This window comes from Salarias fasciatus, chromosome 23, assembly GCF_902148845.1.
Source record: "Salarias fasciatus chromosome 23, fSalaFa1.1, whole genome shotgun sequence".
Lineage (NCBI taxonomy): Eukaryota > Metazoa > Chordata > Actinopteri > Blenniiformes > Blenniidae > Salarias > Salarias fasciatus.
Genome location: NC_043766.1, coordinates 16,331,548 through 16,359,206, shown reverse-complemented (window position 1 = coordinate 16,359,206; position 27,659 = coordinate 16,331,548). Strand labels below are relative to the sequence as shown.

The 27,659-nt window shown below is 39.8% G+C and overlaps 2 protein-coding genes across 4 annotated transcripts in view; one reads left to right on the top strand and one right to left on the bottom strand.

Moving 5' to 3' along the window:
* Positions 1 to 24,906, top strand: part of pex5la (peroxisomal biogenesis factor 5-like a) — an 89,909-nt gene extending 65,003 nt beyond the window's left edge. For 2 of the 3 annotated variants that reach the window (XM_030082702.1, XM_030082700.1), the window contains 11 exons: positions 574 to 694; positions 1,883 to 1,976; positions 2,240 to 2,269; positions 4,841 to 4,936; positions 13,557 to 13,673; positions 15,478 to 15,621; positions 17,093 to 17,163; positions 18,923 to 19,141; positions 21,125 to 21,290; positions 22,950 to 23,107; positions 24,001 to 24,906. In XM_030082702.1, coding sequence (XP_029938562.1) covers positions 574 to 694; positions 1,883 to 1,976; positions 2,240 to 2,269; positions 4,841 to 4,936; positions 13,557 to 13,673; positions 15,478 to 15,621; positions 17,093 to 17,163; positions 18,923 to 19,141; positions 21,125 to 21,290; positions 22,950 to 23,107; positions 24,001 to 24,202 — 1,418 coding nt within the window. In that variant the 3' untranslated portion in view covers positions 24,203 to 24,906. The remainder of the gene's footprint in view (positions 1 to 573; positions 695 to 1,882; positions 1,977 to 2,239; positions 2,270 to 4,840; positions 4,937 to 13,556; positions 13,674 to 15,477; positions 15,622 to 17,092; positions 17,164 to 18,922; positions 19,142 to 21,124; positions 21,291 to 22,949; positions 23,108 to 24,000) is intronic. The other variant, XM_030082701.1, reaches the window with a different exon arrangement.
* Positions 23,632 to 27,659, bottom strand: part of usp13 (ubiquitin specific peptidase 13) — a 51,024-nt gene continuing 46,996 nt past the window's right edge. The window contains exon 22 of the transcript XR_003930419.1: positions 23,632 to 23,643. The gene's annotated coding sequence lies outside the window, so the exon portion shown is untranslated. The remainder of the gene's footprint in view (positions 23,644 to 27,659) is intronic.

Sequence of the window (27,659 nt, the reverse complement as noted above, 5' to 3'; positions counted from 1 at the left end):
CCTAACAACACAATGTCCCATCGTACTCAGAGGTACAGACCTCACACTCGCTCACGATCAGCCACTGAAGGATTGAGCCAATTAACCATAATGATAGTGATTATCTTTAAAGGCATTTTCAGAACACGGTCAATTAATTTCATATTTGCCAGATAAAAAGGTCAAAGCCTTCCCTTGTAAGTAGTCATACGGACTGAGTCACACCGTTTTTTGATGAATGAATTATGAAAGAAAAGCATAATATACAAGATTTTTTTTCTTCGTGTTTTTTTTTTTTATTTTTGGCAAACAGCAGCTCTCATTTAGCTAATTTTCTTTTAAAAAACTGGTCAGTGTTTCAACCTCAATGTATTTTTTAATCCATGAAACTGTCTGATGATGCAGCAAACGTATTTTTGTTTCCAAATTCAGAAAACTGAAAACAGTACAAGTTATCTTCAAGATAGCTAATTTTGCTGAAGTGAATAATAAATAAAGTTGTTCTCAATTTCCTCTTTGCATTCAGTTGGCATTTTTTTGTTCTGGTTTGTGTTATTGTATTGTCTCTCTATATAATCTCAATATTGTCACCAGTTACCATTGGTTCATTGGATAAATGGGAAGACCTTAATCCCAACCCAGAGAGGAACGGAAACAGAAAGTGGAAACTGGAGAGACGGCGTTCTTCCAAAAATTCATCCAGCGAGTTTTTGTGGTACGTTCTTCATGTTGTCCTTGCCTAGTTTTTAACAACTTGCCAAAATTTTCATGCCAAGAAAAACAATCTTTTGTGCTGAGTTGTTTCTAGAAGTCGATGAGTTAAAAAAAAAAAAAAAAAGAAAAGTTCCTGTTCAGCCTGTCTCAGTTTATAGTTTTGGCTTTCAGACTTCCCTGTATTCCCTCTCATTAGTCTCAACCATAGCAGGTGGCTGTTTTTATCTAAAAAGCTCCAAAAAGTTTGAAAAAAGCTGTTGTGCACTCCCTAAACAGCCGTGATAAAAGACACAAAGACAAGCTGTTGTATACAAAGATATTCCAGCAGCTAAAGATACAATTTCCTCCAAGAATGTTTGGCAAGCAGAAATATAAGTACCGTATATATTAGACTTGCCTATCCGGCTTGTGACACCCACTAAAAGATTGGCAGTGTGAGATAGTCTATTTTTGGTGAGCTCAGATTCTAACCATGGAGTTGTTTATGTACATAGAATTAAGACAAAAATCAAAATATAGCAAAAATAAATAAATAAATATGAGTTTATTGTCTCCTACAAATAATTATCATATTATTAAGTTAAATAGACAATTAGATAATAGACAACAAATTATGATTTTTTTTTTCTTTTGTACTCTCTTTTAGAGTTTCTTCTTTATCTGGCAGAACAAACCAAAACACTCAATTTGAAGAATGCTCCAAAAGAGAGTCATTTTTTATTTCACTCTGAGTGAGCTTATTTTTCAAAGATGGAGCCTATGCTGATTTATAAAAGAAACCAGTCGTGCGTAATTGGATGGCAGTACTGAATGGAAATGCTATTGAGTCATCCAGCCCATAAAGAATTAATAAACACCTACTGATTGGGTTTTGTTACACTCAAACAAATTGCTTTAAAATTGAAGCCACAGGCTGGAATGAAAAACATTCTCGCAAATAAAAGTCCTCAATCAAGAAAACTAGCATTCAACAAAATAAATTGAAAAATCAAGACAACCTTCAATAAAGACATAATTAAGTGTACAGGGAGAATGTTTTAATTTCTGCTGCAATGCATGTTCAGGTGCACAAGAGTATTAAACAAGCCAGAGTGGCTTCAACCCTTGAGAAGAGCAATGCATGTATAAATAAATGTTGATTGTTGACATGTTGAACTGCGTCTCTCATTTGTCTCTCGCTTCCTCCTAGGTCCATAGACTGTAAAAGTCAGCTCGACGTATCAAATAAGAACATCTTGGAAGCAAATACCAAAGTGGAGCCGGAGTCTGCCCTGGCATCACAAGTAAGTGCCCAATGTGAAAGAAATAGGCAGTAATCACCACTACTGCTCTCTGTGTTTACTCTTTGAACATAATAGAAATTCACACAACTCAAATATATTGCTCTGACTGATATATGGTATATTAATATCACAAAATCCTAAATTTAATTTGCGTAACAGCTGCACGTTGTCCTAATATCAACCTTTATATCTAATATTTGTATCCCTTGTTGTGCGTGATTGTGTGTGTTTTTGTCCTAACACCTACAATTCTTCCATTTCAGCTCAACAGGCAGTATATTAGTGGAAGACATGTAAGCCTCCGTACGCATCCGTTCACATGACACTGAAAGACCTGTGCATTTGCACCCGTAGAAAAGCATCACGCCGTCTCATAAAATCTGACTTTAAAGATCAAAAAGACTTAATTGCACTCAGGTCAAATACACCTTTGTGAAATTGACACACACTCTTGAGATTGTTCTTTTGTGGTGCTTTGAGGTCCAAATGTCAAGTGCTTTCCTCCTTAGTTGATGTCTCTGTGTAGGTCTGCATAAGGGGTCTTGTTTCCAGACACCATTATTAGATTAATAGCTTATGAATTATTCAGCAGTCTTACTCTGAGCCCATTAGCGTTGATCTCACCAAGCCAGCTGAGCATACATCACCTTTTCAGCACGCTGATAAATAATAGATTTGGGGTTAAAGATAGCTGTCGGAGATGGAGGGAAGTTATTGGCAAACATACACACCAAATTTGTTTCACTCAGGAGTTACATAGCTGCTTGTTGACAGAGATTCTTGAAAGAGTGGGTTTAGTTTCCTCTTGAGCACACACACACACACACACACACACACACACACACACACACACACACCTACAGCGTTACGTTTTTGACTCATTCATTTACATGATATGTGGCCAATACCTTTATACTGAACACTAAAGTATAAACTGTGTACAAGTAAGTTTAGTTACACTTAGTCAACCTTCAAATCCACAGAGGTTAATTGCAACAACTACCTACGTCAATATGCGGTAAGAACAACATCCTCCTGTACACATGACTTGCACCACTGATCAGGATGAATGAATTCACCGTCATGATGAATCACGAGTCACGAGGGATGAATTATTGTTAGAGTGTGGTAAAATGTCAATATAAAAGAGATTGCAGAAACGATCCAGTGTTTTACCTCGCTGAAAACTACATGAGGACTGTTTTAGGAGCAGTGGCTTGCAGCAGCAGTCTCACTGTGCGTAGTGAGATGCGTTCATAAAATGTTCTGCCCGATTAGTGGATGTTCTCTTATTTTCTTTGATTGTATGACAGTGACAGTGGCCAACTGCAAATGCCTCACGTGCCTCACACCGAACAACTCAAGACTCCATTTTTTTAGCACAAACAGGAACAAACAGGGGCTCATCCTGTGGGACAGGCCAAGATCAGACAATCATGTTTATTCCCTTTAAAACATTACAGATCGGTTCCTACCTCACACCATAACTCTAGAACTGACCCTAAACCAAATGTATCATGGTGTGTCCTTGGCCTTGAAAGCATAGTTGGGTTCAAGTCTAAGACCAAAAAAGTAATATCTAGTCAAGGTTCTTCTCTGAAGACAAAGACAGACTCATGTAAATGTAGTTGTACAGCCTCCCTTCTGAGGTCGAGTCCTCACAGTGGACTGTTTTCTGATTTCAAACCACACGCTCTTTTTCTTGTGATTATCAAAAGTGAGAATATGCAGTTTTAACTCCACAAACCTGTAACAAGTAATCAAACCAACATTCTTTTATGTTTTCCTCTTAAAACAAAAACTACACACAAAAAAAGTATGCTGCCATTACTCTAAAACAATGTTTTCCATAAAATCTGAAATCTTGATGAATCCAGGCGTGCAAGTAGGCCACAAAGCCTCTTTTATAAAACTGTTCATTTGTTTCGGATGGTCTCTTTCTTTAGCAGATCTCTTTTAAAACATAAAGAGCAATGTAAATGTGGTAGCATTATCTGTTGGTACTGCATGCATTGTGTTCATGTAAATAAGATCTACAAATAATGAAGAAGGCAATTTCCTCAGTCCATTAACAGTGACATTAGGTAACCTAAATTAATCTTGTATAATGGTAATTTGCCGAGATAGGTAATGACCGGCCTGATTGCCAGGCATGTGAAGCCAGAGGCCATACACATGCGGAGCAGTGTCAGCGTCTTTAATGGATTTGTTAGTCCTGGAATAGCCATTGCCTGTGGTACTTACAGTAAATCACAGCCAAGCATGAAAGGGTATCTCAAAATCATTTACCCCTCACAGTTTAATGTGCAGATGTAATAATAATGGAGTCATGTAAACTGCACCCCGTTCTCACGATGCTAAATCACATGCGTGTAATTGGTCAATTTCCATTTTCACGGCATAGTTTTACATATAAGTTTGTATCTGAGAATCTATCATCATATTATGATTTTGCATGTGCAGGTGCACGAGAGTGGGCCGGGCTGGAGCGCATGGTGAAACTGAAAGAGGATAGATAAGCGGCATGTTGTTCAGATGAGGAGCAGGAGTGTGAGGGTGCAGGTTGGGAGGGGGTGGCTGCTGACAAAAGTGATTCTGCTGGCCTTTCTAAGCTTGTCAGAGGCTTTGTTGAAGCAGGGATATTTACTCGTCCCTGAGAAAGCTGAGACGGCTGACCCTGCACACTCTCCCCACCCGTCTATCCCTCTGGCTGAGTGGAGTGGTGTGTGTGCTTACGTGCGTGCCTGCGTGCGTGCACTCGAGTGTTTGGTGACATGCTGAGTAAAGATGCAGTTTTGCCGGTTTTTTGTTTGTGCATAAATGTTTATATTATGAAATGTGTGCGTATGTGTCTTGTGTGACAGGCTCGGCTAACGAAGGAGCAGCGGTGGGGGAGCGCCCTCTTGTCCAGACACCAGTCCCTGGAGGAGGAGTTTGAACGAGCCAAGGCTGCTGTTGAGGTAAGCACAGGGTTGCTTTGCACACCTCTCATCAGTCACCTGTCAGCAGAGAGCCTTCTTTGCTTTTAATGAGACGTAACAACAACAACAACAACAACAAAAACGAAAGAAAACTGCCTAATTTTTTTGTACATTTCTTTCAGAATTTCTCCACATATAGTGTTCATAGGAATTAAGAACTTTTAGTTCAGGTTTCAGGTAAAAGAGATCACTAAAAGTTCAGGATTGAAAAAATTCAGGGGAGCAAAATCCAAGTAAGTCAGCACAAACCCATCAGTATTTCAGATACAACAAACCTGATCACAAACAAGAACACTTTTCTCGTGCCTTCTCAAGCAACACAAATGTCCATGCCTCAGACAGAAGACTCACATCGGAACTCTTCCAAATTTTTAATGTTATGCTTTGGTCAGAGTGTGTTTTGTTTGCTCTAATTTAATGGGGGAACATAAAATATCCAGTTTTATTACTCTGGTTAGAAATCACTGTATTGACAAAAATAGTTAACCATGTATAATCTTTATAGGATAAGGATTGATTTTGTTCAGGCGATAGAGAGGCTTGTGTTTCAGTGCCCTGCTCGGCGGTGTGTTCCCTGCTCTATGTTCCACAGTGTCATTTGGTTAGACCTGAGGGAGCACTCTTCATGGCAAAAATTATTTGCCCAATAATTTTTCATCTGGCATTTGTTTAACATTGCTTCAATTCAATTCACAATTCCATACAACACGGTAATTTCAAGGCACTTTTACATAGAAAAACCCAACAATTCCACATGAGCAAGTATAAGCCACAGTGGAAAAGAGAAATTCCCTTTTAACAGGGAGAAACCTCTGCAGAACCAGGGTCAGAGATGACAGCTTGCCATTGTTCTGGCTGAGACAGATTGTAGGGAGGGATTCAATCCCTGGCTCGGGTAAAGTGTAGGGTAGCGTATGGGGGCAGTGGTGCCACGGAGGTTAAAGAAACAAGTCTGTGTTTGAATCCCATTGCTGACAGGTGACTACCCTCGGTCTCTGTGCAAGGCTTTTGACACCTGGGGCACAGGAGGCTGCGCTACAGCATCTCACTGATCCAATTGTATTTTAGGGTTACTATAAATAGTCTGGGTTAAATGTAGAGAAGTCATTTCTCCAAGGGGTCAATAAAGTATTTATTTCTAATACTTTGTAAGTTTTTATTATTATTAATCAGAATCAGGCACCAGTAAACCTTTGCTTCCCACTTTATCAAAGCATGAAAAAAAATAATTTTGTTTTTGCTGAAATAATACCAGAAACAAGAAATAAAGATTGTGGGATGTTAGGGCTATGACAGCTTTCTCTAGTGTCACATTTCCACTGTGTACAAACCCCTGTGAGTGCTGCCGGGATTTGAATATCTGCCTTAAGCCTCGTGAAGAGGATTTGCATTTGACTCCTTCTGCACCTTTAATGAATTTGTTAAATGATCACTATTATTTATCCTACAGTGCACTGGCCACTGTCATGCTTGCTGACAGTCTATTAATGTGGCTTCAATCCACACACTAAAGTTCACGAGGTGGTTGACCCAGAGAAATATTCATGACGGCGAGCTGGCTAAATGGGTCAGCCATTTATGCAACCAGACATCAGATATCACAGAGGATCAGTGAAGTTCCAGTAATTAGCCATGTCTCCATTCAGCATAGGACTTTGTATCATCACGAGTGTGCTGAGTTGTAAAGTCTGTCTGATGTGCTCACTTGAGTTGTTCAGGTTCACAATGGAGTTTTGTCCATAACAACAACATGGAAACTACTCTGGAAACTTTTCATCTATCTGAGAACGGAGCACCGTGTTCTCTTTTGTGTTTGAAGCACTTTCGTTACCTTTCAATCTACTCGAGGTTAATAGTCAGTCCAGTGGGGAGATGGGCAATAGTGCTTTCCATTCGATGCTTAATATTTTTTCTTGAATGAACAGTAGGTTCTGCACTTTGTTGTTACATCACAGACCAGATACCTTACTTTGGATCCGAAAAAAAAAAAAAAAATGATGTGGTGGAGTTCAGGTAAGGAACTTATTCTGAAAATTTTGGGGGTTTGTTGTTAATGAAAATGCTCTTCTCTACCTTTCAATAGGCATCTCTCTGCTAAGACATTAGCAATGAACATTGCACGACTGAGTTACTTTAGCCTTCCTTGGTTGGGGTTACACTGCTACACACTGAGCTATGTGCAGTGGTCAATAAATAATGGAGCAGAGACAGAAAGACAGGGAGAAAGTCGGGAGCAGCTGCAGAGGAGTGAACCAGCCCGCTGGGGATCCCGTCCCAAACTTAGCAATGATGTCCCAACTTGTGGCAACCATGAGCCGCATCCAGCCGAATCGCCGTACAGGTTGAGTGCACACATGATCTGGAGGTCATGTAAGCGATGAGTTTCTGAGATGCTTTTGGGCAGCGTGCGGGCATGGAGCACTGATTTGTGACAGTATCTTGACGGCTCAATCGAGCTGCTTCGGGGCGCCGGCTCTGACCGCGTGTATCCTGTCTGATACAAGTGGTCGGTCATTTTGGCTTCAACTGCTACTGTCAGTGCTCAGTCATATAATTTCCATTCGAGTAGCAGAACATATGCATGCTTTTTCATAATTATAGAGATGTAGAGATAGAACAGATGGCAGAGAGAAAATTAAATCAGCACATAGCCATCCTTTCAATTTATTCTCTTAGACCAAGCAGTGAAATACATAAAAATTAGCACTAGAAGCGAGAGCAGTCATTGAAAGTAGCTGGCACTGATAAAAAACAATTACTTTTAAGCTTTATGATTTTAAAGAAATACTCAAAAAAGAATATGATGTTAGATTCAAATGAGGTGGTTAACCTTTGACTTAATTAACAAAGGTGCTGATTAAGAGAAACAAAGGACTGACAAATAAGAACTTTCAATACATGAGTACATAGTGCAATCGGAGAACTGTGTTTTAGATGAAAGATATGAAACAAGGCAGATTCACTTTTATCTTGCAGATACTGGTCTGAGGCTTTATTGGGTTAGTCTGAGATTGCAGAGCCGCTGCCGTTGACTGCAAGTCAGAGATACAGTCTTGTGATCAAAAGGTCAGTGGTTTTAATCCACAGTGTTCCTGGGGAAAATGTGGGTGGTCAAAGTAAATGAGTAATGTTTTCACCCGTCCAGCAGTTCCCATTAGTGTCTTTCCCAAGCAGACCACTTAATTTTAAAAAAATTTCCAGTGGTGGTATAACATTTTGATTGCATAATTTTGTTGCTATTGCACAACAGATCCACAAAAAACATAACATCCATCCATTCTTCATCCATGCTAATAAATGTCGCTGAGTTTGTCATAAATCCAGAGTTCAATGGAAATGCAATGACCATCAACCACATCAAAGTGCAAGGCCACTGCAGCTTTATGTTTTGTGATCACAGACATCCATATAGAAGGTAATCGCATTGTCGGCCAAAATGTATTCATAACACTATGTCTGCCATAATGTATTTTATTCTTCTCTGAGTGACATTATCGGGGCCCCAGCTTCCTATTTTTGTCTCGCTGACCAAGGACTTGGCCTGCACAACACAGCAGCGGGTGGCTCATTAACATTAAAAGACCAGGGCAACCTCGCTCCGGAGATGAGAAGAGCTTCTTTCTCTTTTTTTAGGAGGCCACTGTGTCACTGGTAAATAATGAGACTTTTTGTAATGTGAGCCCTCTGGGCAAAGTGGATAACTAACCCCTATTCATGAAATTGTTTCCCTTCCTCCACTTAACGACTGACGTAAACCGATAATGTTAGAGCACACCTGAGATGTTTTCACAGGGATTTAGGATCAATCCTATCTCTAAGTGTGGCATTTGGCATGAATGGAACATATTTATTTCCACCCAGAAAGGAAAAAAACATAACAAAAGAAGAGAATCTACAATTCTACAATATATTTTTCGGATGTCAATAATAAAAGCCCTCGCTGTATGTATTTAAAATTGTGAAAACACTAATAAGATTACATAAAAAGCTCAAGTCATCAATCTGCTGAGCAAGAAATAGCAGCATTTGTGTGAAATAGTACCAATATTAATCATAACAGTTAGTCATTGTCTGAACCAATCATGAAAAATTAGTCACTTTGTTTAGCAAAAATAGCCCATTTTTTGGCTGCGAAAAGCATTCAAGCCTGGAGACATATACTGTACTCAATTAGTGCCTTATTCATGCACACAATTGCCATCAGAAATACATAAGTAGTAGAAGTCATTTAACTTGCTTATTTGTCTAAATTGAGACATGTTTGAGTCAATAATTGCATAACACCCACAACCAGCAAAGGCTAAGAGCTTCACATAGGTTACATACCATCTATACCACTATATGTCTTATAATGGTAAATCTGCCTGTCTGTGGAGTCTCGTGTTTAAACTAATTCCTGGTCTGATTGCTGGTCTTGGATATTTGATCAGTTTTTGTATATTATCTACATCTGTTATAACTAATGCACTGTTGGTTTTGCTTTAGTCCTTATATCATCATTTGATCCATCTCCATTACAGTTCCCTTCAGTTCATTCATGAAATAAGGATTTTTACATGAAAGACCCACCGATATTTTTGCAAATGACTGCTGTGAAATGGGTGCTGAGGGGAAATTATTGTATTGTGTTTTCGTCTGTCTCTGTGTTTTGGCTGACTTTATATGAATCGTCACATTTATAAATTAGTTTAGAGGCGGTGAACATTTATTTTCACAGCGTACATTACCTCACTACAGCTGAGTAAGAGATGTTATTGGAATCTGCAGGCATAATGTAAATATATCCTCTTTAAAAGTGGGTGAGACAAACAGTAGTGGCTATGTCGATGTTGCTGGGGTTGCCAATAATGTTTTCATTTAGAATCTATTGAATCTCCACCCCAGCTCAAACCCCCCTGATCATTTCCAAACAGTGGTGGCACATTTGGCAGCAGGAAGCCTGCCGTCTCTTTTAAACAACACTTGAGCAGAGCTTCTGAAATTAGAGGCACAGCAATGAATTCACTCCAGAGATCATAGGATACTACCTCAGAGTTTCTTTGCCTTGTTATGCATAATTAAACCACCAGATCCAATGGCAATCAGAAAAAAGCAACTGTAGAGAAATATTAGCTTCCTGTAAATTAAAAATATGTTCATATATTTATCATATTTTTAATTCAATAAGAGATTTGTTGTCACCCTAAGAGGCTGACAAAAATATTAAATAGTTTCTTAATTGGCTTTATATGAGAGTGTTAGAAAATGACATGATGGATTAGGTCACAGTACAAATAAATACTCTCAGCAAGATTAGAAACACTGAAAATAAACTCGAGCTGTATTTTCTTGATGACTACCATGATTCTAGTTCAAGAACAGCAGACATGAGCCTGAAGGTGATTTGCTGCAGGCCTTTCAGGTAGGAATAGTGACGGCTGAAATACTGGTCATACAAGAATACCTTTTTATGAAAGGATTTTTTTTAAATCATTGCATAGAAATAAAGAAAAAATGACCTGTTATTATGATCTCTCTCTCTCTCTCTCTCTCTCTCTCTCTCTCTCTCTCTCTCTCTCTCTCTCTCTCTCTCTCTCTCTCTCTCTCTCTCTCTCAGTGCTCCTGACAGAGGGTCAGTTTCAGCCTTGAGTCTGTGCCATACTCTGATAATATCCCTGACTTTGAGTGAATCCCCATCATGATTTTCACATGCCAGATGTTTTTTTTTTCGTTTTTTTTTTTTTTTAATCCATGTTTTTACTACAGTTTCTGCCCGGCCTTTGCATCTCTCAGACTACAGTCCGTGGTGGAGTCAGCTGTGAAGTGTCACCTTCTGGCAATTCGTCTGAGTGTTACCAGCCTGCAATTACCTGTCATCTCTCGCCATCAGGGGCCACTTTGGCTTCAGTGTCAGTCAAACAGTTGATCTCGTCAGGAGGAGAGGAGACCTTTGGCTCTAGCACATTCTTACAGTACAGTCCTCTGCCTGTTTTCCCCAACGATAAAACGCATGCAAGCATTTACTGTCCGTGAGCTGCTGAGTTTCTGACTGTCGTTGACTTACTTACATATCCAGGCTGTTCTGCTCTGCTTGGCATTATTCTTCCCAGTTTGCCCTGCCTCTGGCAGGAAAGTAAGCAAGAATCGTGCAGTTAGTCAGCTGGAAAGAATTAAAAAACTGTGGCAACTCAATGCACACAAGTTTTACAGGGGAAGCAGTCATGACATTAAATGCATCTGTCGTCACGATCATATGTGCCTGGAGCAGTCTCCAGGAAGTAGCTGTACATTTTACCACAATGCGTGAGTACAAAGCCAACGGGGAAATAGATGAATTGCATCTGCTTGTAATTGTGCAGTGAAATACAACGTCAGTAATTTGTGACTTGTTGTATTTGGCATGAGTAAAGAGTAAACCAAGATCTAGTATCTGCTGGTTGTAAATAAACAGGACTTCAGATTGATTTTCTCTGAATAAGTCGACCCTGTCCTAGAGATCACAATTAGGGTTGGTCTGGAAAAATAGTTTGTCATCTCTTGGTCAACGGAACTTGCCTATGTTCTGTACATGAAGCTTCACTTTCAGCGGTGAGTTTTATTTTATTTTATATATTTATTTTATATGTGTTGTGACTGAGAGGCTCATACTGCCCTAAAGTGTTACTGGAGATTCAACAACATGCTAAAATGGGTTAATTAGATACGAAAGGATTCCCGTCAGCATTTGGCCACACAGTGTTCACTGCAAACAACAGTTCAGGTGAGGAGATGCTGACTAACAGTCTGAGAGACAATGTGACGTCAGCTTGTGTAAACCTGTTTCAATAAAAAAGTGGACTGATAGAGCATCTCTTTCAAAAAGTACATTCAGGTATACTCAAATCGCTCCATTTTTATTTTTTATTTGTTTTTAACTGTATTGGATGTGTGTTTATAAGCAAACTAGGGGCTTACTGAATCTGGCAGGAAAGAAGAACTTGAGTTTAATCATTACAAAAAAAAGGAAATCAGTGTTTTTAATCTTTTTTTTTTATTGCATGGCTCAACCGTGAGATTGAACAAGTGTTATCAGCAGAGCAGTCAGGATACATTTTGTGCTGCATGATTGTGTGGACTGCAGAAAGTACTTTATGTGATAACAGAGGTATAAAAGCTAAGTTTGAACAATATCCTGTCAATAAGACAGAAGTCAACACAGAAATTTAATATCTAAGATGTCGTCACTTTGCATTTTCAAGAAAATATGAATGCTATAAGACTACAGGATATGTACGAGAGTAAAATGTTTTTTAATTCAGGTAAAATAGCAGAAACTCATTGTAATTTTCATACTTACACATATCTAAGGAAGAGGTCATTTTTTTTTCAACCTTTGACCCTATTTGTTTGATTCAAACCTTATTGGCCATTTGTTTTCTGATCTGTTCATCTGTTCTCCAGCCAGCTCGTCCTGGTCATGGCTACAAAGAGTATACAGAGTTCATCAAGGTCAGGTTAAGTTCTAATATGCAATCGAAGAAATGTTGACATTGGGAGGATTTGCCATCCAGACTTTGCTGTGATTAGCACAGTTAGGTGCACAGTGAAGACTTTGTGAGGCACTGACTGCACTGTTGATTGCTGCAGTACACCAACATTTATGACTACAAATTTACCTGCAACTTGGAAATGAGCACAGTTTTGTTTTTATCAGGTGTCTATAATTTTTTTTCTCACTTCTGGGACAAAATAAAGTAGAATTCTCTAAGTGTTTACTACTAGACCTGGTTTGTGCCAGCTATTTGCTGTTGCTTTTTCACATTAATCCTCATGCACCAAGCCTGATCTGAGGAGTAGTGATAAACAGGACACAGCACAAACCCTGCTGTTTGTTAAGACAGTATAATTGATGTATAAAGGCTTGTATTTAATATGTTCACATTGCACAAAAGGGTTGCAGGTTTTCTTTCTAACAGAAAATGAGAAGCTTTCTTGACAGTGAATTGGCATATTAAACTGATGGGTTATCTGTCTAACCTTCAAGCCTTTTGGTCTGCTAATTGAAATGCCAGAAGGGGGAAAAAACAAAAACAAAAACAAAACAGGCAAAGAAAAAAAAACCAGCTCAAATGTCAAGCATGTCGAGGCTTCAGAGTCAAAGTCGGCAATGGACAATTACAAAGCCATAAACAGCTTGTGTGTTTACATGCATGTTGGGTTTCTAAAAACTGATCCACTAGCAAAAACCTTATTTTTCTTTGTTGATGTTTTGTTTGTTTGTTTTTAAGTGAGGGGGTGGGGGGGTGGGGGGGGGGGGGGGGGGGGGGGGGTAAAGCTATTTCACTGAAGATTATTTACCTCTTGGTCAGTTTGATCCTGGTGACTCAGTCCCAGATCTTCCATTTCCTCTGGACTCCGCCCTGATGTGTAAGTGGAGTAAGTCATCAGGAATGAAGACTTTATACATTGCACCAAGTCATGAAGCCAGACAGACGTGACATTTCCAACAACAGTATGATGGAAAATTACAAGAGCTTTTGTTCTCATGCGCACTAATCATTCATTCCCTGTTGTCACCCTCTTTCACTCCCCCTCTATCCAACCTCCTCCCTTTCTGCTTCCTCTCTCTTGATGCCTGCAGTCGGACACCGAGTTCTGGGATAAGATGCAGGCAGAGTGGGAGGAGTTGGCCCGACGAAATTGGCTGACAGAAAATGAGCAGGCACAGATTCCCTCCTCCGTTTCTCCACATGAGAAGGTGATCATCATTAATAAGATGTTACACTTGCACAAAAGCACAAACCTAGAGATGTATAGTACTTACTGTATCAGGGGTGGGCACTCCTGGTCCTTGTGGTGCCACAGTCCTGCATGATTTTAATGTAATTCCATTTCAACACACCTGCTGTGATGAGTGTTTCATTATCATCGACTCATTAAAACTTTCTGAAAACATTGATTAAATTCAGACGTGCGGGATCATATAAAACATGCAGGATTGTGGTCCTCCAGGATCAGGATTACTTTCCTTTGCACTTTTGATTACCTGTACAGAGGACTGACCGCTAACAAGTCTGTGAATAACGCAGGCAGGACTGCATTTCTGAAATGATCTGCGAATCGTTTGACATGTTATGTAAAACATGCTCACAACAGATCTGGGCATCAAATAGGCCTTTGGGCAACATACAGACCTTTGGCTGTCAGAATATCAAATACAGCACACCTGCTTTGGTTTGGATGTGAAAGTGGCTGCTATAATTTTTATTTTCTCCAATACAAGTATTTTAGATTCCTGAGATAATTCAAAGCAAAAATATCATCTCATGATGAATTCCAAGAAAATTAGCTAGTTTTAGGTCAAGTTTAAGGATTATATTTTGAATTATTATAAAGTAAGATTTGTAAGAATTTCTACTAGGCCCTTCGAGATTGAATACCTACCTTATAGTGACATATTTTTATTTTTATTCTTCAATTTAGAGATAAGGATTTCCCATATCCATGTGCATTTAACACAAAATATATATATATATATATATAAAAAAAACTTTAATTCCCTTCTTGTGTTTTTCAAACAAAGTGCCACTCTTTAAATGTAGGGTATATTTTTCATGCAACTGTCTCTTTGTTTAAATAATTAATATATAATTATAAATGATCAAACTTCAGTGAACCCATTCACACAAAACACTCACGCAAAGGCTTGCACACAATTACTGACACTTGTTTACAATATTTTTTTCATTGTGTGAATGGCACAAAGCTTGGGAGACCCACACCTTGATGACCACTTCACTTATGAATTCACTCAGATTAAGTTGAATGCTGGATTAGTTAAATTGAACATTATATCAAATTTAGTTAATGATGGCAAACGATAGCACTGACTACTGACTAACTAACACACACTTTCAAACAGCTAGGCAACAATTCCAAGTAGAAACGTCTTAACTGCTCTCTGAAGGTGTATAAGTTAAATCATATCTACATTAAAATAAACATCTTCTTTCTTTCTTACCCGTTTACATATTTATGCTTATTTAACCCTGATTTAAGCTAAAAAATAATAGGATCCATGTACTCCTAAAAAGGAGGACCCTTAAAATCTAAAATAAGATGTAATCCAGTCCCATGAATATGCGTGAGTTTTCAGGGGTCAAGAACATATGGCGGAGCAGTAAACTTCACCCCTCAGCTGACCTTCTTTAAGAGGGAAATCATAAGAGATCAGACTTCTGGGCTCCCTGATTGATCCCAGTGCAGAGGTGGTTCTTAAGGAAGAAGCAGGTTCAAAGTCATGGGCTCAGAAGCATGCAACACACCAGGGTAATCACAGTTTGAAAATGCAAAGTTTAACATTTAAAAAGAACAGACAACCCCCGGGGAGCCGGGCCCAGGTTTGATGTGGAGCAGAAAATATTGATTCCTACTGCCAGCGCTTTGCCTAACTGTACAACTGCACAGGACTGTTGCTCTGTTTTGCATTTGAATATGAAGACGGGAAACTGACATTGCCACTGTCCCTGTTTGTTTTTTTGTTTTTTTTTTTTTGCTGACAGGGTTACTACTTCCACACAGATAATCCTTATAAGGACTTGCCTAATGCATTCGAAGAGGGACTAAAGAAATCTCGAGAGGGAGACTTGCCAAACGCTGTGCTTTTGCTGGAGGCTGCTGTGTTGCAAGACCCTCATGACTCAGAGGTGAAATCTTCTCGTATACACATTAATCTGTATTGTTTTTTCATCATTAAACTCATCAAGTTAACCATCAGGACACTTTTTGAATACCATTCCAGTAGAAAAGATTCACACTCAGTAATAACAATAACAGTCACTACACTGATCAGCTTGAATCAATCAGTCTGCATTTCAGCGTAAACTTGAATCTAATTCCAACTACTCTTACTCCATCTCATGTTGTGAGGAGCTACAAAGGATGAATTCCTGACTGACCACAGGCTGGGTGAAGCAGATTTAGTAGGCCACAGGCTGAACGCTGATTGCCTGTAAAGGGCAAGGCGGTTTTTTTTTCTCCCCCATCATGTTAAAAGACTTGTTTACTGTAGCAAAAATACTCAACTTGCTCCTGATGAGAATTTCCATTTGCCCAGTGAACTGAATAATAGCTCATTCTGCAGGGTTTTTTCCTTCTTTTTGTACTCTCGACATTTCAAAAGAACTGACCTCTTTGCAAGCAGGAAGAGCAAAGCCTTCATACAAAGTACTTTCTGAATCCCCTGGAATATACAGAAATGTGCCAGTTATTCCGAGGAGAGGATTATCCCGCGGTGTATGGAACTAATACGATTCCAAAATTCCCCTCTAGGGCGCTTAGTGGCTTATTGCCCCACTGTGAGGACCTCTGAATCCTTCAGAAACAATGTTGCCCCTCATTTCAAAGACTGGAACAAAAAGCATCAGTGGAGATCAGGAGTGCCCTTCCAGTCACATAACACAGAGGAGCAATCTTGTAATCTCACGTTTCTGAATTTTATGTGAGTTTCATCATTGTGTGGTGTTGGCACCAAAAAACCTGTCTTATCTCGAGGACAGTCACAAGTTTAACACAGCAAAGACATCCTTGAGAAAGATTGAATCCCTGGACATTTTTAAATCCCACGTAAAAACCATTTAAGTCACTAAAGTCATTATTCATTCTAAATGATGTTGGTCTACTGCAAATCCCTGAATTAAAAAGAAAAATATTACTATATGTTATTATTAATGATGATGATCGTTATGACCGTCATCGTGATGATGATTATCAACAATCATCTACTTTTCGGGTTCTACATTTTGAAAAGATAAGACCGTTTCAGCTCATCACCTTTTGTAGCTTTATTAAAGTACAAATGTCGCTGTAAAGGTTGGCTCTTTTATAGATTATTTGAAACTGTCTCATGACAACTCAACAAACCGAACATTGTGTCGGTGTTTATCATAATCGCACATGTCCCTCTTTCACCTCCGAAAAATCTTATATTTGGTGAGTTGTGAGTGTTTAGATGCACTACAGCTCAGAGGCACCCCGTCTGAAATGCGGGCATCACTCGCTTAGTGTTGGAGCTCAGTTGTTGCTCCTACTGTGTCTCAGCCCCCTGGAGAACACCAGCTTTGGCGTCCAGGTTTCCACCCTGCTGATTATCGTTACCTGTGTTTTGTTTCCCTGCAGGCTTGGCAAGTGTTGGGGACCACCCAGGCTGAAAATGAGAATGAGCAGGCAGCAATTGTCTCCCTCCAGAGGTAATGAGAAACAACTGCATCTAATTCTCAGTTAAAAATCAAAACTCACTCACAGACGTGGCACGGCTGTCAGCTGTCGCTGCTCGGGGACACCATATGTTTCCGCGATTAGGGACATGCAGAAATGTCACGTTAAAAGATGAAGTCCAGTGTGCAAAATCTGCCTGAGAGTGTTCACTCAACTTTTTGACTGCATTAAAAAAAATTGCCAGAGCATAAAGAAAGGTGTAACCAACATGCAGCACTGAAATGTGTTGTATTCATTCTCAAAGAAGAATAGCATCTCCTTTCTGAGGTAATAATTGAACAAACAGCTTCTGTGTGTTTTTCTTAAAATAGAGGTACCCGACATGGCTGGTGATTTGAAAGAGTCAGGTCATGAACAGAGTCCTCAATGGGAGGTGGCCCAGTTTCATTCATAACACCGCTGAAGCCAGAAATTGCACCTATCTGGCAGTGTGAAGACTGACAAGTCAACTGAAAACACCAGAGACAGTTGTTCAGGAAACAAATACCCTTCCCCGCAGAAGGACAGTGAAATACATAAATGCAATAAATACATTTTAAAGCATGTCTGCAGCCAGTAATTGCTGTTTAGCAAAGGAAGGGATTAAATAAGGGTGCAAATTGTTTTTCATTCACTGCAGGAGTCTTGCTTAATCCGACAGACTTATCCGAATTCCCTAACACCATTTAAATATCAGGTAGTTTGCACAGTGTACTGGGTTTATTATGTAATCGCTCCATCTGTGAGAGGAGTATTTTGGTATGAAGTGAGATTAGATGTTTAGCTGGCATTAATACTGTTGTGGCTGCGCTGGCACCATTTTATATGGCAAGCGTTACGTTACAATGCCTTTCTATGCTGTAACATTTTCTAATAACTTCATTAAATATTTGGCTCACAGCTTTTGAGAGAAAAAGTTTATATAACACTGAAAATTTCAATAAATAATCAGACAAATCAATGCTTTGTCACAGTTGATTTTACTTTATTATGGATATAGTACACTACAGTATAAAAGATACATATTGTTGTATTTTGGTGGGGAAGGACTCACAGCCTGGGCAAAAATAAATATCTGATCACATTTTTAATGACCTTTTGAAATTTGTAAACAAACTCCCAGTTAGAAATCCACAAGTGTGTAGCCTAAACTCGAGTGGCCTGAGGCAAAATGTATATAATCCTTACCAATGGCACTTTGCAGGAAGGGACTGAAATAATTTGGTTTGTCTGAGATTACGATGGTTTAAAGGAAGTTGGCATGTCAGATGTAGCAAAGCTGGCTTGGAAATGATGTTGATGAAAGCTAAATCTTGTTTTGGCCTCTCCCCCACTCTCTCAGCTTATCCAAATTGCTCATCCAACACTGCGTGGTTCTTCTCCCCTTTTCAATTACAAAGGCCAGAGCAGACCTCGGTGGAAATCGTTTACATGACATAACCGGTGACATAACTTCTGCAATCACTGCATACACACTTTCCATCGGTGGAACAATTGCCAAGGGTGTATTTGCCTAAATGCAAATCTAATTCAAATCATTCAACCCAGCAGAAGTTTGGCCATCATGCAAACCTGTTCCCCTGCAGCTGAGGCAAAACAGGAATGGTAAAGCTCACCAGCAATAATTAACCTCTGCCTGATGTCTCTCTGCTTTGGCCTTTCCCAATTAATGTTTGTCAGGGCAGAATTTCTCTTTGAAGTGTGTTCATTACACTCTCTCTCCTGTCCTGTCTGGATCTGATCTCTATCCAGGTGTTTGGAGCTCCACCCGAACAACCTTGCAGCTCTTATGGCTCTGGCGGTGAGCCTGACCAACACTGGTATGTGCCACGATGCCAGTGAGGCCCTGCTCCGCTGGCTGAGGCACAACCCCAAGTACAAGCACCTGCTGAAGGGCAAGACCCACCTGATGGGCTCTCCAAACTCCCAGCGCAGGATGTCCCAGGTTCCCAACATCAGCAGACATGACAGGTAGCGCACACAAACTCTGCAAATGAGACGGAACCTTTTTAACTAATGTTCCTTTGAGTTTTGACTAGAGGTGACTCAAATTGCGTAAAAGACTTCAAGGTGATTAACCTAATCATTTGATGAAGTAGTGCAACTTTTTCACATGGTTGTCTGGTGTCAATAAACAATCTCACAGTGGAATCTAAAAAGCTTTAGGAGTGGTGGTTTTATTTCCAGCACTTAAAGTCAGAGAGAATGTTTATCTTGTTCATGTCTCTACTAACTGCTAACAAACAAAGTGATGATAGCAAAGGTGTCGTTGGTAACAACGGCTTAAATAATAGTTGCTTTTTTAGGATAAAGTAGAGATCGTTTTAGCGGTCTTAAACCAACATGAAAATGCCGGCACTCATTTTCAGCATTCTCAAAAGACTCGGAGTCAATCAGAAGCTGACAAGCACATGATCAATCATGTGCTGCATGTTGCACACTCATAAACTAAATCGTTGCAGATGCAGAGTGCCATTTGTTTTACTTAAACTGTTATTACTCTGTCAGAGGGAAGAAAACTTATTTCAAGGTCTCACAGCCACAGCTGGTAATTTCAGCAGTGAGATGGCAGCTGCGGTGCCATGTGTATCCATCTTGTCAAACTACTCTTAGTGCTGTAAAAGGCAAGCTGTCTGTGTTATTTTACGCCAGATGAATGAGGTTGTTAGGTATATCAGATTTAAAAGGCCTAATTCGGCTCCTGAGGTAAAGCAGCACTTTATCAAATCATTAATCGTCTAGTCAGTGGGAAGAGATACAGGTGAAACCCAATTACTGTGGTCTTCCCTCAAGTCAGTGCAATATCATCCTTTTTATTTCTGCAGCATACACCATCGCTCTCTCTTTCGCTCCTTTGTGCTCCTTTCTCCTTCCCTTTTCATTCATTCCTCTTACTTTGGTTTACCCTTCATGTGTGTAATGCCCCGCTCAGTGGAAACCAAGACATGACATAAAGGGCAACTCTTATCTTTACTCAAAAGCTTAACACCAAATGATCACTCAGGTTGAAGGAGCTGTCTGACTGGCATTTCTTTAACTTTTTACTTTTTGCACATGAGGGAAATTCTCTGATGAGCCATAGCAATATGACCACCTGCCTAATGCTGTGTAGGTTGCCCAGTATGCATCATATTATCATGTCCCATGTATTCTTTTTTTAAAATCAGAACCAGTATAATCCTCAGCAGCAGTTTGGGCTGCTGTAGCTTTTCTGTTGTATTTAACCACATCAGACAGTGTTTATTCTCCACAGGCATCAAGGAGACTTTCTTTTATCACTTCTGAATTGGCCACTACAGACCAGGAACATCTCAGAAGACCTGCAGTTTGCAGATGCTTTAACCCGGTGGTTTAGTCATCACATCTGGCATGAACCAAACTTGCTTAAATTCCTACATTTGCTAATTTTTCCCTTTTTCTAACACATATGCTTTGAAGACAAACTATTTACTTGGTGCCTGCTATTTCCCATCTACTAACTACTAAAGTGCAATGATATTGAGATATTCAGTCCACCACAGAAATATCACATGTGAAAAGTGATCGGAGGTTTTAGTTGACTGAAGATTAATGAAGCTCAAAATCTTGCACCTGAAAATGAGACAGCTTCCCTTCCACAATTGCTCATTTATGCAAACACTAACATTAAAATAATACAGAAAATTTGCTGTTTTACAGAAAAAGCTCAGTTTTAAAAGATTCAACACTTCTTTTCCCAAACTTCCGCATGTTTCTTCACTGCCCTCAATTCTTTATTCCCCTCTCTGATTGAATCTCTCTCCTGTCGTTCTCTCCTTCCCCCTGCTGTCCCTCATTTCCCACCTCCTCTGAGTTAAAGCTCCCTTACAGAACAGCGCACATCAGAGCTCTGTGAACCCGGGAGCACTCAATCAGCAGCATTAGGTCTCACCAGCCTTTATCTGCATGCTTATATGTGTGCATTCGTGCCTACAGTTCGCTGCTACCGGAGGTCAAGGAGCTCTTCCTGGAAGCCGTCCAACACAACTCTGACAGCATTGACCCGGATTTGCAGACGGGCCTGGGAGTGCTCTACAACCTCAGTGGAGAGTTCAACAAAGCTGTGGAGGCCTTCAACACGGCCCTCTCAGTGCGGCCCGAGGTAGAAGCATCACATATGTAGCACACAAGGGAATGCAAAACAATGAAGATCAGACTGAGCAGAGCTGGTGTTTGCAAGCTCTGGTCTTGTTTGTGTGAACATGCATGACCCCCTGATATCATCTGGTCCATCATTGCACCTGGTGTAAAGTGATCTCTGCAGAGGCCAATGTATTTATGATAAATAATTAAGAATACAATAACAGTTTGAATCTAATTATCACAAACTGTGAGAGACTAAACAGTCTAATTTCTGAACGTTTTTTTAATTTAGTTATGCTATTTGCTGTGACCATATAAATCCAGGCACATTGAGTGAAAAAGGTTTTGCTTTTCACAGAATTTATTTTGTACTGAATCTAATACTGTATTTTAAGGAATCTCCTCCCATTCATGGTTTGGTCCAAAAGCAAAAAACTGTGTGCCAAATATCTGAAAGCAGTGTGACGTGCAGACTGTGAGCTGTGGATAATGAACACATGGGGATCCGCTGGTTTCCTTGGAGAATCAACATGTCTAACAGCTGTTTGCCTCCAGCTGGCACCACCCTGTGCCAATGATGTAAACTGTGCTTTTCATAGGGTGCTATTCATGGCGGATCAACTGCTCACTCACTTGCTCATGAGGCCTTTTTTAAGATTGTTTCTGTTTGTTTACGAATGGTAAGAAACTAGTGACGCTTCAGCGCTAGTAGATTTTTATATGTTGCTACAAAAAAAGAGGACGCTAAAATTGAAATATTGGTTAGATCATAGTTATCACAGAATTTTGAGCCTATTGTGAGATTAGACTGCAAAAACAAAATCTTTTGAAATAGTGTATTGTTTGTACCAAAAATTTACTGAGACTGTACCTGTATCATATTTTTACAGGTAACACAGTAAGATTAACAAACTATTGCATCAAACAAAATTGACAATTTATTAAATTTACTGAATACCGTAATATCATTTACAGTGTGTAAAAAGAGGGAAGCAAAACAAGCCATGAAAACTGTAATCTGCCCAAAATGTAACCAAACTCATGGACATATTTTCTACTCTCAAGAGCAAAGATTCACCATCGCCAAAATGGATGCAACTGCAAACTTTTCCTCAACCTCCTTCATGCAAATCAGTCTGTGTCCTCCCAGCACTGTCCTAGGTCAGCATGAATATTACTCACCGCTAAATCCAACCTCCCACATTTGACTTGTTAATATCTGCTCCCCTGCTGGAAAAATAGCTCTGAACACAAAGAGAGATAATTATATCCTACTGCCGGGCTTATCCCAAGATAAAGGACCCCGACACTGTAGCAGACCATGACCCTTGCATTTGCTTGTCTACCTGCAGGTGGGAAACAACAGCAAGGACATCCTGTGTGATGTAATTCAGCTCTCCTTAGGTTACCCTTGCTGGGCTGCTGCATTACATGAAGTTCTTATTTGAGCTTTAAAAACAGAATCATGGCTTGCTGGTGTAACATTGCAGATGTATTATTCCCTTTCACTTCCACCAAACACTTTTCCAAGTCCAGTGGACCACATTTCAGGAGTTTAATGGAAATTCCATTAGTGTGTGCTCATGAAATACACACATTAATTAGGCAGAGATCTACTGACAGACGTCACATTATCAGATCATGTCCTTAACTCATTCACTCCTTGTTTCAAATCCAGGACTACCTGTTGTGGAACCGTCTGGGGGCCACACTGGCAAACGGGGACCGGAGCGAGGAGGCGGTGGAGGCTTACACAAGAGCCCTCGAGCTGCAGCCTGGGTTTATCAGGTCCCGCTACAATCTGGGTATCAGCTGTATAAACCTTGGCGCTCACAGGTAAGTAACCGAGGGTCAACACTGTTAAAGAGTCTTCAACAGCGAAGAGGAATTGTTTAGTCACCTAAAGCAAAAGCTCTGAAACAGTTAACCAATAAAGTGAAACAGTGGTTTAAGCTTGTCTTATTGATATGACTCATGAAAAAGATTTAAGTTTCACACCCCATACATTGCAACCAGGAGAGAAAAACATTGAAATAAACCAAAAAAAAAAAAAGTGTGGTAATAGAAAAAGTAATTGATTAAAAATCAGTTTATCAACCTAGAATTACAAGTCTTAATTTAAAATTCAGAAGTTGGTGATTTGAACCACAAAATCTTTCAAAGTGGATTAATTATACGCTGTAGAGAGTAGATTAACATCAGTGACAGATTTTAGTCCGTCAGCAATGGCAAACACAAGTATTCCCAGCACATCCAGTTCCTGCTATAAAAAAAATCCTAAAGTTGGTAACAGATTATTAGTGCAGGTATGAAGCACATGAAGTCATCCACCTAGCTCTCTTTTCATACAAAAAAGTTTTGTCTCAGGATCTCTGGGCCAGAAGAACCCAGAGTTGGTCTAACTCTGGGAGAAGGCAGGTTTCCAGGGCAAAAGAAGGCGACAGACAACTTCGCACACTTCCATTCACACCTAGAGGAAGTTTACACTCACCAGTTAACCTCGTGTACATGTTTCTGCAAAGTGGGACCATAAGTGCATCCATATTATTGTCAGGGTTTACATGTGCTTTTAAAAACAAAAATAGACTGAAAAGATGGGGACAGCGTATCAGCATATCAGCAGTGTGTATGTCGGTATTGATCAGCTACAGTCACTCACAGGAACATAAATATTAGCAGGCAGCACGTAAGATGACTACTGACCATTTCTTTTTTTGCTTGCCCCACAGAGAGGCAGCCAGTAACTTTCTGACTGCGTTAAGCCTCCAGAGGAAAAGCCGAAGTCGCCAGCAGTCCCATCAGGTGATGTCTGGAAACATCTGGGCTGCTCTGAGGATAGCTTTATCCATGATGGACCAGCCGGAACTCTTCCAGGCTGCAAACATTGGAGACTTAGATCTTCTTATGCGGGCCTTTAACTTAGACATGTGAAGAACAGGAGGTGGCGTTTCCCCCTGTACTCACTCTCTTATTACTACCCAACAGCCAAAAGCCCAAAGTGCACACGTCAGCGCATCAGAATCTACTAATGTATGTTAACGACAGTTGTGTGTGTGTGTGTGTGTGTGTGTGTGTGTGTGTGTGTGTGTGTGTGTGTGTGTGTGTGTGTGTGTGTGTGTGTGTGTGTGTGTGTGTGTGTGTTTATGCACGACAAAATACCTACAGTCATCAAAGCTGTCATATTTTTCGCCCAAGTACCTTGGAGCAGTTCTGGGGACAGGTTTTTCTAGGTTTGAAGGGACTGCTTTGTGATGGATTTGCACTGCAATTTGTGATTTCCCTGAGGAGCACAAGGACGGGCAAAGATTGTACGAGCAATGCCTTAGAGAACACATCAATTAAAAACTGACTCATCCAGTGGAACAGAGCTGAAGCAGGAGAGACGCGCAGGCAGACGGTTTGAGAAGGAGAGGACCCATCACACACCGTTGGCAGAGAAAAGAGTTTTTGAGAGGAAAAGCTAAATGTTTCACTGAAGATTGTCTCGCCCGCTTTTCTTCACGAAGGAGCAAATGATGAAGACTGCACCGTATAACCTGGAGCTGCAGATTCTGCTACTGGCTTGTTTTCATCCTTTTTCATTGGAGAGTAATGATACTGCATGAATAAGCCTTTTCGTAGATGGGATTCCTGTTAAAAATCTGCATACTTTTAGAAGTTTTCCCTTTGCACTTAAAAAAAACAGATACCCTCGTCGACCCACGTGGAATGTGTAAGCCAGGTTGTAAAGCCTTACTCAAATGCATGTGACCAATAATATTTATTTCTTCTATTTGTATGGCAACACAAAAACATAGCCATTTTCAGATTGCTTTGGATTTCTTTTACTGCTGTTTTCAAACTTGAAAGCTTTCTGAGCCATTAATGTTTTTCTGGTTTTTGCTTCTTTTTTTTTTCTTTTCTGTTTTTTTGGCTCGTGGCTTCTCTTTGTTCCCTTTATGCTGACTGCTTGGAGAAGAAGTATACACAAAAGCTGCACAACACTGATGAATACAACCTTCATTAGTGTTTCCAGACTTTCTGTTATGGAAAAAGTTGTTACAATTCTAAAAATATCTCTTTCATCTTCTTCTGCAAACTTCTGTGACGAGTTTAGAAATCCAAACTGCATTTCTGCACACCTTGCCACAGCCTTTGTCTTTGCTGCCTGTATTAATTTCAATGGAGTATAATAATAATAATAATAATAATAATAATAATAATAATAATAATAATAATATTACAGGTAAAAGATATATAGTAGCAAGCCCAGACTGCTTGTTGTATCTCCTAATGCGGTCATTTGTATGGTTGCTGCACCTCCACAGGCAGCAAAGCTTACATTTAATTAAATCAGTTTGCCTCAGCCGTCATGCATAATTTAGCTATTTATGTAAGCTTGGGCAGAATGCCATACATGTTTGAAAAAAAAAGATTTTGCTTTCCCCCTGCAAACTTCAGTTCGCATCATGAAGGTATGAAACGCACAATCGTTATGCATCCTCAGTTGATACGATTGTTTAAAACACAGCATTTCTCTCGCTCCAGATAAATCTTTTGCACCACCTCAGAAACAAAACTCTTTTTTTAAACATGATTTTTTTTTTTCTTTCCCTGCTGACAACTCACTTGCGTCATTGTTGCTAGTTTGAGCGTCACTCTGTGAAGTGAGCGTCTGGTTCTATGTGGTGCAGAGTTACCGAATGAAACAGATAATCTGCTGCGCTGAAGCTCTGCACACTTTGGTGTTTATCAGACGTGTCAGCAGTCTGGATGTGCTTTAGAAAGTGTGTTTCTTTTTTTTTTCTTTTTTTTTTTCTTTTTTTTTTTAATTGTCAGCTACTATGCAAAAGGTCATGTTTTACGTTTCCATTCAGAATTGTCAGAGTGTCCCCGTCTGCCTCACTGGACCAAAGGGAAGTGTTGATTCTGTGTTTTTGCAAGAATACTATCAGGAGGAACCAGAGACCAGTGCAAGAGCCATTCATCTTCTAAATGGCACAGCTTTGATGTCACGGTCTATATAAGAAGAAGTGTTTCATCAGGATACACGGGGAACAAAAACAAATGCTCTTTTTCAAGAGCAAAACATTAAAACTGTTTTTTTTTAAGCCTTGACAGACACATTTGAACAACCCCTGTGGAGCATTTGTATTTTATAATCCTGTGTGTCAGTGTTTTTGATCTAAGTTACATTCGACAGATTCACTCGGTTTGTATTTTGTTCTTATTATCACTTATGTGTACTTTTTCTGGCTTTCAGGAAGAAAACAAGTCAATAACTGGAAAGATAGAACTATAGTCTCAGCAGATGCATTGATGCATTACTTGTCGACACAGACCCAACACAACCAATGCGAAGATATTTGAGGCTGGAAACAAAATGAGCAGTTATAGCGTCAGATACTTTAAAAGACATAGTTGGCACAGAGTTCTCTGTGGCCGGCCACGATGTTTAATAGATCAAGGAGGAAGAGAAGCCCAGTGAGACGCAGCACATATGTGCATGCCACTAACAGTCTGCATCGCATCGGGGCTGACAGTGGACTGTACTGGTAAAGGCAACGGCACCAAGGCAGAGGTAGACACACAGATTTATTCATTCTGAGAGATTGGCTCTTGATAAAAGTAAAGTGTGACAGCATGAGATAAAATGAGCGATGTCCAGTAGTTCATGCTATCTGCTTCAATATTTTATTATCAAGTCTGTTATTTTTAGTCCGACAGTGGCAAGGGTCTGCAGACGGCAATCCTGGTGCATCCATCATTTTATACAGGACTCAAATATCAACCAGAGGAGGGGATATTAAACTGACAGCAGATAAACGCTCCCACAATTCACCAGATTTGCCCATCTCACAACAGAAATTGGTAGGATCCTTACAATTTCAAATAAAATGCCTGTCAAGGTGGACATTGTTTCTGTTAAATATCACTATGTTGCCATTGATGTTATAATTATATTATCGAAGTGCAACCTGTTTTTCTACTGTAAAGTCAGAGATGTGTCATCCTCCTCGTTAAACTGCCTCACTATCCTCTCATAGCAGAGTCTGTCTGACTCACTTCATCTGCAACATATGGCTCTATATCAGAAGAATAACTGGATGATGTATTGATGAATGCTAGTCATTGATAAATGCAAAGCACCTGATGTGCACATCTGTTAGAAAGCAGAGACTCTTTTCCCTGGCATCCACCACAGTCACTTTTTGGTGTACGTGTGGACTAGAAGCACACACGACCATTGTTTTAGTTAAGCTCTGCCTAATGGATGCTTATGCAAGCCGAGCGTCTGTCACTTTTGTTTTGTAATTCATAAACCCAATTTAATATAATAGCTCCCCGAGTGATTGCTGAACATTGTGGTAGCTATTATGCTGGCCAGTATTCCTTCACTTTAAAATAC